Source organism: Aythya ferina, assembly GCF_964211825.1.
Source record: "Aythya ferina genome assembly, chromosome: 11".
Taxonomy (NCBI): domain Eukaryota; kingdom Metazoa; phylum Chordata; class Aves; order Anseriformes; family Anatidae; genus Aythya; species Aythya ferina.
Window position 1 is genome coordinate 10,909,797 of NC_140307.1, and position 15,973 is coordinate 10,925,769.

The following is a 15,973-nucleotide window of genomic DNA, read 5'->3' on the forward strand; positions in this document are numbered from 1 at the left end:
AGCACTGCAGTGCCTAGTGGGGCTTGGCCAGAGGCAAAGCAGAAGAACAGTAGGCAATGTAGGAGGAAACATATCCTCTATGGTAGGCATTCAGTAAGGTTAGCCCTACTTTTGCAAGAACTGGACTTTATGATTTTAGAGGTCTTTTCCAACCTAAGTGATTCAGATTCTACGAGTGCTGATTTCAGCGAGGCTATCACCTGGCTCCTGCAAGCACCTCAACACCAGGATTAAGCCTTTTCTAAGTCATTGCCACCAGGAAACACATCAGCATTGACCACAGAGGTGGAAAAGGTGTGTGCTTACCCTGCTTACACCCACTGGAGCCTTGAGCAGCACGAGGCACCATGAGGAACAGGGCATGCTGGCCAAAAACAAGAGAGTTAGTTCTGTCATTCCCTTGGGTTGGGAAGTCCAGGCTGTGGAGACAGCCATTCTCAGCACTACTGTCTCTGGCCTTCCTCTGCCTCCTCTGTGCTAACTGTGGTAGGGAATGGTGGACGCCAGCAGTTTATCTACAGCAGATGTGCTTGTGCATCTCTTGTGCTCGGGCAGATGAGCATCTGGCCCATCTTACCCAGCTACATCTGACTTTTCAAATACTTGGAGCACACTTTGGGCTTTCACACGGACAAAAGACAATGTTGAAAACCCTGCAAATGCACAGAACTCACATGTCCCCAGCTGGCTCTCACCAGCTTGGTTGGCCAGGCTCCCTTCATAGGCAACAGGGAAATCTGCTTCACGGGGATTACCTCTTTCCTTACCTTTAAATGGGTTATTTGCTTTCTTGGATTCTGCTGGCTGCCCTTCTAGCTTAGCATCTTCAGGGACTTCGGGATCATTGCTGCTGTCACCTGCAGGTTCATCATACAGCTTAGGAACCTCCAACGTGGCCATCTTCCTCATGAGGGTTGGGGAGCGTTGCTCTGTTGGAGGGGATGGAGCCAGGGCAGGTGTCTGCAGCAGGGCTGCACTCTTCCTGGATTGCCGTGGTGAAACAGTAGGGCTTCTTGCATGCCCTTGGCTCTCTGGGGTTGCCTCCTCTTCCTCCCCAGCTTGCTTCATTTTTGGCAGGTATATTTTGCGGCGGGCCCCGGAAGCAAGCTCCTCTGGTGTGGCACAAGGTAGTGCAGCCAAAGGGTCACTAGGACTCTCTTTCTCAGGGCTCACTGGAGGCAAAATGGGAGCAGTATTAGGAGGCTGTCCCGCTCCTGCTGCTGGCACACTGCCCACCACGATGGATGGCACAGAGAGCTGGGATGACCCCTCCGCTTCGGGAGCCACCTTTGTACGTCTCTTTGGCGGCACAGGCCTGCAAGCCAGCATCTCTTTGCTGGTAACAAATTCCTCCTGAATCAGGCCTGTGATCCGCCTGGTTGTCCTGGGAGTCAGAGGCAAATTCTCTGCTGTCTGGAAGAGCTGGTTGTTTTGTACCTTTTCCAAAACTCTCCTTGAGGTGCGGGGGCTCAGGCCTGCAATGCCTATCTCTGGGAGCGCAGCCTCCTCTGCAGTGGGCTGCTCCTCAGCCCTGGGCTCAGCATCTTCTTTTGTGTCACTGTTGCTGCTATCTGACATTTTTAAAAGCAGCAGTAGGTAGCTCTTCAAGGAGGAAACAAGGTTTTTGTGTTGCATCTTCTCCTCCAAAGTCATTTCCTGAGGTTTCTCGGGGCTTGGCAGGACCAGTGGTGCTTGTGGCTGAACCTCAGTGCCTCTTTCAAAAGTGCCCGAAGGTGCTGCTGGCTCCTGCTTTGGAGCTGCAGCTGTTTGCTCTGCTCCTTCCTTCCTCTGAGGTAGTACAGGCACCTGTTTGGCACTCTCCTGCCCTGAAGAACTTTCTGGAAACTCCTCCTGTGGTGCAGATCCATCTGCCTTTTTGGTTTCTGTGGCTTTGCTCGCAGGAGGCAGCAGCTGGGCTCCAGACAGGGCCTCCCCTGCAGCAGGCTCCTTCCCTTTATTGCTGTGAGCTGCAGGCAGTGCCTCCTGTGCCACCAACGTCCCTGCTGCAAGAGGGGGGATTGGCCTTTCTTCGGCCACTCGTCCTGAAGCAGGAGCTGGTTCTTCAGCCTCCCAAAGCCCCTGAGGTGTCCCTCCCACCACAGGGGACGACTCTTCTTTGGCCACTTGTACTGAAGCAGGAGCCGGTGTTTCAGCCTCCCAAAGCCCCTGAGGTGTCCCTCCTACCACAGGGGACAACACTTCCCTGGCCACTCGTCCTGAAGCAGGAGCTGGGGTTTCAGTCTCCCGAAGTCCCAGAGTTTTCCCTCCTACCACAGGGGATGATTCTTCTTCAGCCACTCTTACTGAAGCAGGAGCTGGGGTTTCAGCCTCCTGAAGCCCCAAAGGTGTCCCTCCCACTACAGGGGATGATTCTTCCTTGTCCACTCGTCCTGAAGCAGGAGCTGGGGTTTCAGCCTCCCGAAGCCCCCGATGTGTCCCTCCCACCACAGGGGATGACTCTGCTACACTGCTGCCTCTTGCCTCTGCACAGGGCTCACTCCCGGATGGCTCTAAACCCGTCTCTTTGCTCTTCCCATCCTTTACCATAGTCTGATGTGCATTTTGCTCACGAGGAGTATTTTCTCCAGGCTCTGGAGGACTCAATTTCTTTGGCAATGGCTCTTTATTACCTTGGCTCTTAACATCTTGATTTGACAGTCCTTGCCGGGCCTCTCTGCCCTCAGGAGTATGGGAATGTCCTTCTGACTGTTTCCTAGAGGGAGGTTGCTCCTTGTGGGGCTGTGTGTGGTCTGGTGGTGGTGGCTTTGGTGGCTCCTGAGGCCTCAGCCTGGGGTTTGTCCTTTTTCCAGCCCCCCTGCTGTCCTGGCAAACCGGAGTCTCCTTCTTGAGCTCCTCTAACTTGTTGGCTTGCTGACCGGTATCTACTGTTGGGCCAGACACTGGATGTTTTAGGTCACTAGCAGACCGTCCCACTGCTCCTGCAACCTAGTCAAAGAAGAAAATGGGAAACATTATTTTACTGCCTGGGTCTGCTCAGTGGTGCTTATGGTCCATCTGTACCATGTAACACTGCCCAGCCTCTGCTTGAATGCTGAATCTTAACTGTGCAAACCTGGTACCGCTGATACTCATCCAGGGCCTTGCTGCTTCACCATCATCCCATGGTAGTGAGTCCCACAGCACCATGTCACACTGCACAAAGTGGTTTTTCACTGTCAGCTCCAACTCTGCTGCCTTTCAAGACACAGCAGTACAACCAAGAGGCAGGGGATCTGCTCCTCTAAGTCACTCAGTGGCTTTAAATACAAGCTCCTCCAACACCACACTTTCCCAAGGAGCAACACTTTCCCATTTTCAACAGCCATTGCTAAGACCTTGTATAAAATTCATGCTCTTTTTTAAGAGTCAGTACTCCCCTGACACTATATCTGCAATCTCCACTCTGAAGATGGGGCGATCGGCATGTCACACAGTATCTGGATGAGGCTGCCTAAATGATTTATAGCGAAATTGTACACCCTGACGTTATCTGTGCTATTTGACCATCCTGTTTCTTTGACATTCGGGAAGCTCAAATGTTTCCGACTGCAGCTGCACACTAGCAGACATTTCAGCAAGCTGCCCACTGCGATGGCTGAGCTTTATCGCGAGCAGATTTGGTGAAATCTTCCAGCCAAGGGACACTACCTGTTTCTGTAGGATAAGGTTCAGGGGAGGTAGTGATACCGCTGATATATGCTGTGCCTGTTTGGTGCTCAGCTAGCAGCATCAGGACATCTGCGTGGGAATGGGGCAGTCACACAACAGTTTTCCTTTCCCCTATCAAGAGGGGCTGCAGGCAGGACATCCCAGAGGATCCACTGCTCAAGTTTTTCTCCTGAAGGAGTTTTAAGCCTCCAAAATGAGGTCCATGGGTAAAGAGGGTTGTGGCACTTCATACGTAGGACTGCAGTTTTTGGTCCTCAGTGCCACAAAAAAGGACAGGAATGGTCACTGCACAGCCCCAGTCCATCTATTCAACTGCAAAGAGTGCGAAGGACCACGGCACACCGAGGAAGTTTGGGGAAAACAAGGTTCACAGATGGACGTTCAGAGAGAGCTCTGTGCCACAGTGTTGCCAAGGGAGGCATCTCTTTGGCTGCCCATCTTTTGGGGCATGGAGGCACAGGAACTAAAGCTCATTCAGAAGAACTTGCTGGGGGCTTTTTAGAAAAGCACCTCTCCTAAAGCAACTGTGAAACACCTAAACTAGGGGCTTGTCAAAGAAATGTGATAAAAACACCATTTTCAAAATTATACAAGAACTACTGCAAGGGTGGTTTTCATTCAAACCCAGTTTTGCCTCTGCCCTTGTGCATGTGGATGTTCAGAGCCTGGCTAGTGGCTGGCATTTTATAAAGTTCCTCTGCTACAGATAAATCCAGCTCAAAGAGAAGTCCTGAGCACAAGGACCAGATAGGTCCCAAGACCAGGAAAACACTGCTAAGGCCCTGTCTGGGTTGCGGGAAAGATTTAAAAAATAAAATAAAAAGCAATCTGTGTCCTGGAGAGCATAAATATTCTCAAGCACACTTGGAGTCAGCTTCAAAGGGTTTTAAAATGGCTTATTTGGTCACACAAAAGCCTCAGTACTTCCCCCAGCAACACTAACTAGCTGAAGCATTCAAATTCAAATCAAAAGCTTTTTGTCTGCTCAAAAAGCACACTAGCTGTCAAGTTACAGGTTTCCTCTGTGAGTGGGTTTTTGAAGAGGAAAATACCTTGATGTATTGTCAAAAGCTGAGGGATGACAGCCTGGCTGCCGTACACAAAGTTCCACCCTCCTTAAGAGCAAGGGGCAGAATAATGCAGAAGAGAGAGAAAAAGAATTGCTTTTCCATGGGCTTACACACAGAGCAATAATTAATGCAGCAATATGTGATGCCAATGGGTTAAAGTGGGCTTCACTGCTTTGAGTCCAGGACCCAGACACTCAATTCACTGCATAAAGCAGCATATTTCTGAGAATAAAGAGTGCTCCTGTCTATGGTTAAAGAAATCTATAAGAGGAAGAGAGGAATTTTTTTTTTTTTTTACTGGAGCAGCCGGCAGTCCCACTTTCTGTATCATGGATGTCCCCACATCCAAACGTACTGCGTTACCTACTGAGGGAGACGTGCTACACCCGGAAAGCATCATCCGACAGCCTTGGTCTGTACTGAGAGTGTGCACCTACCCTTGCTTGAACACCAGATTCTGATGGCATCTGCAAATTGGACTCAGAGAACCCTTTACCTCAGAAGGCTTCATCAAATTTTAAAAAAGAACACAAAACAAAAAAAAAACAAGCAAAAAACTGGTAGCCTCCAGTCTAATATTTTCATGGAAAATGCTTCAGGTTAAGTGGTTAAGTGACAAAAATAGAAGTTGACTAAAAGATGTACTGAGGGTCAGGAGCAGGTGCGGTGCCCTGGCTCTGCATGGCCACCACAATGAGTCTTGCAAGAGAGTTTTTCCAACAGGGGAGAGCCAAAAAATAGCCCAGATCTACTGTATACATGTTGCACTGTAAACAAAATTCAATGCCCTGCCTGGCACAGCTCACGTGGCATACCTGGCACGCTGCGCTCATTTGCATGGGGGGCTCATTAAACACCGGCTGAAGCTCAGGCTCAACTGCTAAACTGAACAGATGTCATCAGTCTCACGTACACACAAGGCATCCACCCCCAGCTATAAATAGCCATTCACAGCTCCCTGCTTAACTGATTTGGAAGCATTCTGCATGAGGTCAGGCTGCCGATTAAACTGGAGAGCTCGCAGCACGCCCCAGGCCGCTCACCGACCAGCTGTCCAGCCGCAGGGCCTGACGTACATCTCTCCTCGCCACCTCGTCTGACATTTATTCGGAGATGGGGTGCTCAGCTGGAAGCTCTGCCACTTGGGCACACAAAGCCCAGACAGTTTCCTGGGTGTTTTTGCTGGAGGAGACCTGCGAAGCTGCAGCAGCAGCTCCCTTGGGGTGCAGGCAGCCTCCCAGGGCTGATGCTGCACCACAACCACGTTGGCTGAGATTTGTTCTAGTTACCTCTGGACTGACGGCTTTATGTCCCTCCGACTTCTGTGCTGTGTGCTGGCTCTTCCTTCCCTTGGGTGGTGCAGGTCCTGCCTTTGACACCTCTGAGGATGGCGAAGCACCCTCTGTCTGCCTGCTGACACCCGCGGGCTGCAGGGCAGCCTCTCTCGCAGCCTCTTCCTTGGCTCCTGCCTCCTCCTTCTCCGCTGCTGCGTTCACTTGATTATCAAAATACATCTCTTTCAAAGAGAAGTGCACATCACCATTAATTTTACTGTCCTGATTCACAGCTTTCCCAGACTCTTTGATCTTTGGAGTATTTTCCGCTTCTTGATCGTTTGCCACCCTCAGATGTGCACTCCTGCGTAAGGGGACGGGAGGGGCAAACCTTGGATTTGTTGAGGGTTTTGTCCTGTCTCTCCCACTTTCCTCTCGCTTTGAAACTTCCTGCTTTGGTGCTGGAGCATCCTCCACTTTCTTTTTCTTTTTAGCTGCAGAGTCTTTGGCCATTGGCTTAGCCACTAGGTCTTCCACCGTCTCGTAGATGTACGCGAGAAAGCCATTCCCATTCTCTTCTGCACTTTCCAAACAAGCATCTCCATTGGTGGTCACCTCTGCTTTCAAAGGTGCTACCAGTTTGTTTGGTAAGCCAGTCATCGTGTTTACTGACTGTTCCTTCAGCTCAGCCTCATGGAATCTGGACTGAGAATCACCGACATGCACTTTTGCCGCATCCTCTTTCTCCCATGGAGAGGCTCCTGACCGGAGATTCAGATCCCTGGCCAGCCTCCGCTTTCTTTGGAGCCGATCGGGGCTCATTCCCTGCACATTCTCCACCTCCACATTCTCTTTCCCTCGTTTCTTGCTCTGTTCTATCTCTCGCAGTTTTTCTTCAGCTTTTCTCTTAATTTTGGCAAACCACTTCTGATGGATTTTGAACTCCGTCATAGTTCCCACTTCCAGCACACCTGAGCAGGACACGATGCCTTTGTTATTTCTAGCTGAGGCCTGGTAAATGCCTGCATCTTCCTCTCGGCACCTGGAAACCAAAAGCTGTGCATGAGACCTGCCCATCCTCCCCAAGCACTGCAGCTGTGTACACACACATGCCCTCTCCCACTTCGTGCCACAGAGGGGCCAGAAGATGCAGATGTTGGCCCACGGCGCCTGCAGTGGGTCTTGCGGTGGGCTGGCTCTGCCTTCTCTCAGCACTAACAGATAAACAACCCAGATGTAAACCAGTGCCCAGTGCCCTTTGGGCTGTAACTCTGCTAACAGAGGGCTGAGATGAAGGAGGAACGGCCAGCACCAAGCTTTCTGACTGTTCTCAGCCACATTCTTCCACAAGATCTTCTCCTCTCAGATTTTCACAGACTAACTTTGCTTCTTACATTCTTGCTCTTCCTCTGTCCTGCCACCTTACCAGAGCCTTCCCACCTAACTTGGCAGGCACAAGTACATGCACACCTCTGCCTTCACCCCCTGGAACTCCTGGACCACTCCTGCAAGAACTGCACCACATGGAAACCTGGAGCGGCAGAAAAGCCCATGCTGGAATCCCAAGGATCACAGGACTATCAGCAATACAGGTCTCTTGTCTGACATCCCAAATCCAGGACTCAAGCTGCAACAGGTCTCTGCTAGCTGAGAACATGTTCCTGGCTCTCCAGAAACACAGTCCTTGTCTAAATCTAAAGGAAGCGGGTAGCCTGGGCTGAATAAAGGAGGCCCTCGACTCTTCCAGTACAGTGCCAAAGCAGCCCTTCCCTTCCCTGTCCTCTCAGTGGAAGTTAGGAAAGGCCCTCCTAGGGCAGGGCTACAGCCCTTTTCCCTCTTTTGTCCTTGCTCAGGACACTTGTATGAACTGCTTTTGTCCTTATCCTGCCTGATCCCTGAACCATCATCATCCTCCTGGATGTAGCCAGTGCTTTCCCTTTGCTCACCTGGCGTTAGTCCTAACACTCTGCTCCCGTCTCTTGCAGCAACAGCACACACTGTTACAGCACTGGAAGGCTCCAGGGAGGGGAATTTCTCCCGACCTTCCTCTTGCTTCCAGCATGGCTGCTATCCCTGGGTGCAGTAACAGAGCTCATCCTGATGTGATCTGGGAGTCACCAGAGAGAAGAGCTGACTGGGAAGGGCTGGCTGGGAACACTGCAGTGGGGAGCACTGGCACTGGGGGGATCGCTGCTGACAGCCGGCTTCTCCAAGTCACCAAAACGAGCTCCCACCAGCAAATCCAACTACTCTCCAGTTCCTTACTCACTTGTACAGCTGCAGGGTGTGGCGATTTCCATGGCGGAAAATCTCATACTTAGGTAAGCCACAGTAGCGGTCCATCTCTTCATCATCCTTGTACCATGTCACCTCTGGCTGCGGGTACCCTGCAGAGGAGACAGAGGGACAGCAGCATGAGGAACACTGCAACCAGCCACATAGCAAGTCTGCTCCTGCAGGGACAAGGAATCATCAGCAAAACAAAGCGCTCTGGCAGGACAGGGTATGTGTTATTCTGGGCTTATCACATTCTTTAAATCGCACAGCAGAAAAAGTATTGTGAGTGGAAAACAGATGGGCTTATCCAAGTCTTTTATCGCTCCTAGGAATAGGTCTATTTTTGAGGAAAAAATCCCAACACTTCATTCCTGAACAGAGGCGAGTGAATCACATGGCCATCTCCTGTAACACTGGCTGGGAGCAGACGGTGAGCGCACTGTTGCTTTTAGGGGAAGAGGCATGTTTTGATGAGATTAAGGCTAATGTTAGAAAACAGGCACTCGCCCCTCCGTGAAGCCCTCAACATTTTGCGAAGTGTCACAGCCCGTAAACTGATCCAAAAGTTTCCATTGAACAGAAGCAACCTTGATTGCATCACAGCCAGCTTGGTGTCCTACAAATGTCACTTGACAGCAGATGTCACCTGCCTTTTCCGTGGAATGACATCAGGACGTGTGTGACCGGCTGGCCAGCGAGCTGGGCGCTCAGCCACCTTCCCCACCGCGCTCGGCGGCAGTGGATCAGCACAGGCAGACCTGAGCTGGCCACTGCCAGCACCTCCCACCCACCGCAGTGCTAGCTTGGAGTAGGAGCAGCACATTTTTCAGGGGAAAACTGCTTGAGCAAGTGGCCACCTGGACACTTCCCAATGGCTAGCACACAGATTTCAGGGCTGGCCAGGACACTTTTGATCTCCAGGGTGAGGAGCCTCTTGTTTGCACCAGCCAGAGGAGCTGTGAACCTGCAGCAATGCCTGAGCCCAGCTTACGTCTGTTACCACAAAGAAGGTCCCATAGCAGGAGCAAAAAGCAGGAGCAAGGACTCATCAGCATGAATTGGCTCTGGTGTTGGCTGACTCAAAATGCCTTTGACCAGAAAGAGCTAAATCAGGACATACCAAATCTCCTCCCCATTCATCATCTGTTTTCCCCACCATCCGCTTTCCAACACGCTCCGTTCCCATCCCCTCGCTCATCAGGGCTCTCCACCGTCTTCTGGCCTTTCCAAGGCCTTATCCTGCTCCGACCAGAACAAGGCTGTGGAAGTACTCTTGGAAGAGTTTTCCTTTCCTGCTCTGCTATCAGACGAGAACAACAGCCATCCCCATGACACAGTCATTCCCACAGCCCAGGTTTTACTCTGTTCTCTTCCTTTCCTCACTGAGGTCTCTCACACTGCACTGCCTCTGGCATCCCTTTCCACCCTCACCACCCTTATATCTCTCACACCCTTTGCTGCCTCATTCACCCTTCGCTGCTGCCATCAGCAGCTCTGGTTTTCATTTGGTTTGTGCTGGTTAATGCTCCCTCCTCTTCTGCAGGGAGCCAAGTCATGACTCTCTCCTCAAAGCCCTTCATGCAAAACTCTCCCCTAGACCCTCACAGACGTGTGGTTGAAGTGAATGAACCCTAAGCTGCCAACCGCAGGAAGCCACATGAGTATCCTAGCAAAGAAATCACCACGGATTGACCCTGCTGCTTATATTTTCCATAAATATTAGCTGCTGACTACACTTGGCAGCAGGACCATGGACTGAACAAGCCCATGGTGGTTTCTTCCCTTTCTGTTCCAGGGACAAGGAACAAAATCGTTTTCATACACAGCTCACACTTCATCCAGGGCAACCCTACCCTTCCCAAGGGCTGTCTGGCACACAAGACTTTCAGGAGGCCCCATGGCTATTAGCATAGCTAGCTGGCAGGTAGGTTTTCCTAATGTTGTGTGAACAGCCACCACAGCACCTCATTCTGGGAACTGCAAGAGTACCATTTCCAAGAAGTCCTGTGATGTCCCCCCGTGGCCTCTGCATCTGATTCCCATTCCCAGCTGACATCTGCCGGAAAGAACAGTAATTTCTATAGCTGCACAGTGCCTCGATGAAAGGCTTTTCCTTCTGCTAAGCCTAAACTCTCTTTGGCTCATTGCACTTGCATACACAAGGCTACCTGCTCCCCACCAGGAGCTACCACCCTGCCAGCCCACAAAGCGAGGGACCAGCCCCCACTGAACACCCCAGCTGGCAGCAAAATGGAGCTACAGGCAAGCACTGGTTGGAAACCCGCAGGCTGAAAGGTTTCCCAACCCAATACGCAGCCCAGTCGAGCATTTGGGAACAGCAGAGCCCGGCTGCCTGCCTGTGACCGCCAGCCGTCCCTCCCCAGGGGCTGTAACAGGAGTCGAGCAGGGGATGGTGAGATGGGCACGCCGGGGAGCCTAATACTGGGGAGGGGAGCTGCTGCTGGCATTGCAGGCACAGGCATCCATCTGCAGTCTGACAAGCTAATAAATTTAGGGTAGGCTTTGCCCCCGGTAGGTGCTTTGCACCGCCGGTCATGCCAGCAGCTGCAGCATCCATCCACGGCGCGGCGGCGGCTGCAAGCAGCCCGTTTGGGGACAGAGCAGCCATTCACAAACCCGGCACTCTCCCTCCCCAAGCCTGTCCCTCTCGCAGCCCCCAGGCAGCTGGTGCTCAGAGGGATTTGCCAGCAGCTGGTCTGCTGCATTCACCAGCAAGCACCCGCACTTACAGACAGAAAGGTGCCGCGCATTCCCGGGGAGGAGGGCAGGCTCCCGCCGCGTTCCCCGGGTGTCTTCAGGCCCAGCAGAAGCTTTTGGGAAGTGTGTCTTCCGGCGGCATTGCTGCAGCGTGACAGCCAGGCCCTGCGCTGCACGGCCTGGAAGACCTTCTAAGCAGGGATTTTTTTCATGGAGAAATTGCCAAGTTTAGATCAAACACTCTTTTTCCCGAAGCTGTTAAAATTCTGGGAAGCCTTCAAAGCTTTTGTGACCTTATCCAAAACATCTCTTGAATCAGCCATCCAAAATCACTCAGAGAGCATGTTTAAAGCAATTTTTTTTATTATTATTTTACAGGGCAGAGGAGGGGGAAGTTAAGCTTCTGAAACTTGGGAAGGTGAAAAGAGTTTGGAAACAATTGCACGTAACCTTGGTTTTCTGTTTCTGCTCTGCAGAAGCTGTTTGGGGGCTTCAGGCAGTTTGGAGAGGACAAGTCACAGTAAGATCTGGTTCTTTCTGGCTTCATGAATTTAAAGATCCCCATCTCCCCTGCCCAAGGCTGGGAGACTTCCAGTAATGCTGACAGGGGGACAGACTCTCACCAAGAACCTCTCCATGCCCCTAGCCTGTGAGTGCCACTTGCTCCCCCTTATTTTATCTTGCTGGCTGCCCCAAACCCAGGCATTGCATCTCCCACCTCTGCTCATCACCTACCCCTTCCCCAGACCCACCCATCCACCTCTCTTCAGAGCCCCCGTGCCTCTCCATACATTCTTGATCCAAGCACTTTCCTCTCATGAGACAGAAGTTTCCCTAGGAGGGCTCCCACAGATGCAGCAAGTTGAAATCCCTGATGCTCATGACACCCCTCACCCACTGCACTCCAGCCCTCCTCCCCAAGCTGCAGGCAGGGCACTTTCCTCCCCATAGCTCTGTGATGAAATCACACCGATTCCGGGCACTTTGCTTCGTTCCCACCCCCTCCAGGGATGGGCCACCCTGCACAAGTGCCACAGCACAGGTGCCAGCATTGATCTAGCATCCGCAGAGCACGGGAGAATTATCCAGGTCAGGCACTTGTTCAGCACAAGCACTGACCCATGAAATGAATCATGGGAACGAGCTCCTGAGCTATTGATTTGGGCAGCAAGGTCAGCAAGGTAACCTGGTACTTGGTTACTCCAAGGTAACAGCCTTGGCTGGGGGCAGTCACTGCCTCACTTCCTAACACGCAATTACAGACCCAGGCCCCCTCATCCAAGCCCCTGCACTTCATCACCATGCATCACCCTTCCCTATACACTCTACAGAGTATAACTAAAAAGTTGTAAAATCCTTGTAGCGCTACCTGCAGTAAAGGGCACTCTCTAAAGAGAAGCACCCAATGGGTACTGATAGGAAAGGATCTGCAGGATGAGACCCCTGAGGTCCTGAAGTCCAACCAGACCCACCAAGGAAACCACTTGGTGCAGAGAAGCAAAGTGCTCTGCAAGAAATCACACAACAAAAGGAAGCGTTGCTGTTCCCTTTATTCTCAGAGAATAAAGGCTGAACTCATTTTGTCTAAAAAAATTGAGAATATGTCATAACTGATGCATGATTTGACCCAAAACAATCAAGTCAGACTTGTTAGGCGCTCTGGTAGCAGGCAGAACAGAGCTGGAGAACCAGACAGCAGGAGGAAAGGAGGGGTTGTGTGACCACCCAAGAGCATCAGGAAGTCTGCCTCAGACTTATTTCCTTGCTTGCAGCCCCCAGCAAATTTGGAGGCTGATTCTTCAAACACTGCCCTCCTAGGACGTGACCAGCGAGTCTCTGGTATTCCCAGATGTGGGACTGCCCTGGAACTCGTTATCAGTTGAGAAGCAGCAAAAAATATTAAGATGTTATTGTAGGTCATGTATCTGTGTATGGGGCTTGAGAGTCACAACAGGAGCAGCTGACAGTCTGCCCTTTGCCTCCTGTAAGGCTATGAACCAAAGTGTCCCTGGACTCCAGCCACAGCAGTGGGACTGAGCTGTTTCCACACTGGTCACTGGCCAGGGATGCAATCGCCACTTCCTTTCCCCCTGTAGTATCTCCCCGTTGAATGTAAACATCGTGGCAGGGGAGACATCTGAACTCCTGCTTAGACGTTACAACAGGAGTTTGATTTCCACCTCATGCCCCTCTGTCCCAAAAACATCCCAAGATGAGCAGCCCACATGCAACACACTCAAAGTGGGACAGGTGGTCCAAGCTGCTTGAGGGCTATTCTGTGAAAATTCCTACCTTGCGAAGGGCATCTCTTCATTTAAATGCATAAAGATACTCCCCAGTCTAATTTATTCGGTGTAAAAATACTGCAATAGGTTACATGATGAAGATGTTCATTTGATGCTTTCTTTCACTGTATTAGGAAGTGAGACAAGCATCAGGTCAAGTTTTCTACTTGGTGTAACACGTCAGGTTGTGCTACGTAGCACCAGCAGGTCAGCCAAAGCAGGAAGGCAGCTTCCTGCCTGCAGAGAGCATGGGCAGACCACAGGAAAGGCTACAGACAGGAGAAAGACCATGTCTGTCTGTAGATGTATTGCCAGTGGGTACAAGCAGACGCAGTTATTCCTTGGCAGCACGTCTCCTGCACAGTGAAGGGTTTCTCCAGCTATTCTAGGAGAGATGCTGTGAAGGATATGGACGTGGCGCTTAGAAGGCTGACTGAAGTATCTCTCCCCTCTCCTCCTAAAATCACACCCAGATTGTTGGCCTCAAATGCACAGTGCACTTCCTACCCTGACAGCCAACTTCCAGCATAACTAGAGCTGAACTAGAGCTCAGCTGCACACATGCACCTCTCACCTTGACAGGGCCCACATGGAGCTGAAAGTATTATCTAGACTTTGGGGCTGTCCACCCCAAAACACAGCTGGTGGAGACTTAAGCCCGGACTAGGCATTTTAAAAGGGACAAGAAATCCTGAAAGGTAAAGCAGTGCTATTGCATGTCCCTACAGGAAGCAGGCATGCCCTGGGTTCGCACACCTCCCCGCTTTCAGGAGAGGAGGAGGAGAGAACTGTATCTGCTATTACTCAGGATTTCATAACGCATCCAAACATCACTCAGCTTTTGACCTGTGATACTCTTGGCTTGCAAAATGATGAGTTACATGCCACTGCACAATATGTAAAGCTTCTCCTTTTAAATAACTTCAATCGGAAAGCCCTTCTAATGAAGCACTGAAGGGCATGGCTTGGAGGCATCCCTAGCAGCCCAGTTTTACCACAGAAGCAGGAAGTGGTCTGCTAAAGTTAAGCATTAATGAAGTAAATGTACCAGTTGTAGCCTTGCAAGTTCAGAAAGTCAGACCTGTAAAACAAGTGTATCATACGAGAAGAGCCAAGAATTCAAAGCAGGCGTCTTTCAGAGAAGTGCTTCAGTATGCTCTCCTTTGTATACAGCTTATTTGTATTACGGCATCTTTGTAATGGCAAACTAGATCCCCTGAATCTCAACCAAGTTGTGGTACTTGTGACTAAGAGGCTCATTAGAGATAACCTCCTCCTTCCAGAACTTACAAGCTTGTTCTCTCCCTGAGTAAACTGTCTGGATAAGTAACATATGCAATACCAGGAAGGATCAGTGTCATAAACAGATAAATACTATGAAAAAAAGGAGATTTTATCATCTCTATATTTAAAAGACAAATGCTCACCAGCAAAGGAGTTGCATGCCTTTATACCAGTGCGTTGCCATGCCCCATCACCATACGACCCTCTTTTTTCAGTCTCCCCCTTTTCTCCTCTTATTGGCCTAAACCATTCCTGCTCAGGGTTAGATTTTAGCTTACTGGGTAGAAACTGGTCTTTATTTCAGACATTAACAGGTATACATGTTTGTCACCGATGCAGATTTACAGCCAGCAACCAGAGCTGAAGGTGGCTCCAGTATAACAGATTTAGTCTTTAGAACTGCACATTCCTAAATTAAGGGGTCCAGGATTAGGAAAAAAGCAGAGATTAGGACGCTAAAATGTCACTGGCCCAAGAAGTAATCATCATATTACATTTTTTGGTCTTTAATCTGCTCTGCTTGAGATGTTAGGTTATGCCTTTGCTTCTTTACAATCTCAACTGTTTCCCCACCTTCCCCCGTTAAATTAAAGCTGAAATCATCTGCAATCATCATGCAATCGCTGAATCTTTACTTGGCAGCCTGACAACATTGGGCTTGTTATGTGCTGCCTTGTTACCGCTTGCTCTAGAGTTTAACTAGCACAAGTCCAGCAAGGGAGGCAGGACCAGGTTATTCACTGAAGACACTGTTACCTGTCACTATGCACGTGAATTTAGCATCAGAGTCCTCGGACACAGAACGGGATTTGATAGTGGTTTCAAATAGTGGCTGGGTTTCTTCCGTCAGCTGAGAAATGATTGCGCAGAAGGTGCTCCTGGAAGATTCAAGAAGCATTTCTTAGAGATCAAAGTACTAGAAAGAAATCAAAGGGTCCCCTTCCTATCTCATCTCAGAAATATGTCTGTGCTGTGTTCTTGCTATAAATGCCCTCCTTCCCTCCCATCATCCCTACAGTAGGATTTTTAAAAGTCAAGTCAAGAGGCATGGTATTTGACTGTTTTTTCACTCCTAAGATGATTCTGTCAATTTAAAGTGTCATTTGGGAGACAACCCCTTTGTATATGAAGCTATCAGGGTAATGAATGTCAAGAATCATTTTAGTTCTGGATTACACTTGAGCATTTCTTTGATCAGCCAGCAGGCTCAAACTAAGACACTAACAAAATTAGCTTCACAGTCCTGATACTGCACTATCAGCATTCCAAGCGTTGTGCTCTTTACTGGGATTTTATTTCATTTGTGAAGATTTTACATTGCAATTTCAGGCCAAGTGTGAATTGAATGTGGCTTCTGAACATGTGGCACTTGAACCTGGCTTGTACCCTTCTGAGC

At 50.2% G+C, this 15,973-nt stretch overlaps 1 protein-coding gene across 1 annotated transcript in view; it reads right to left on the reverse strand.

Annotated features, from left to right (window-relative positions):
• The window catches only part of ALPK3 (alpha kinase 3), a gene marked incomplete at its 5' end in the record, with an annotated part of 33,886 nt that overhangs the window by 5,449 nt on the left and 12,464 nt on the right, over positions 1-15,973 (reverse strand). The window contains 4 exon segments of the mRNA XM_084531936.1: positions 768-2,946; positions 6,029-7,055; positions 8,283-8,400; positions 15,334-15,455. Coding sequence (XP_084388062.1) covers positions 768-2,946; positions 6,029-7,055; positions 8,283-8,400; positions 15,334-15,455 — 3,446 coding nt within the window.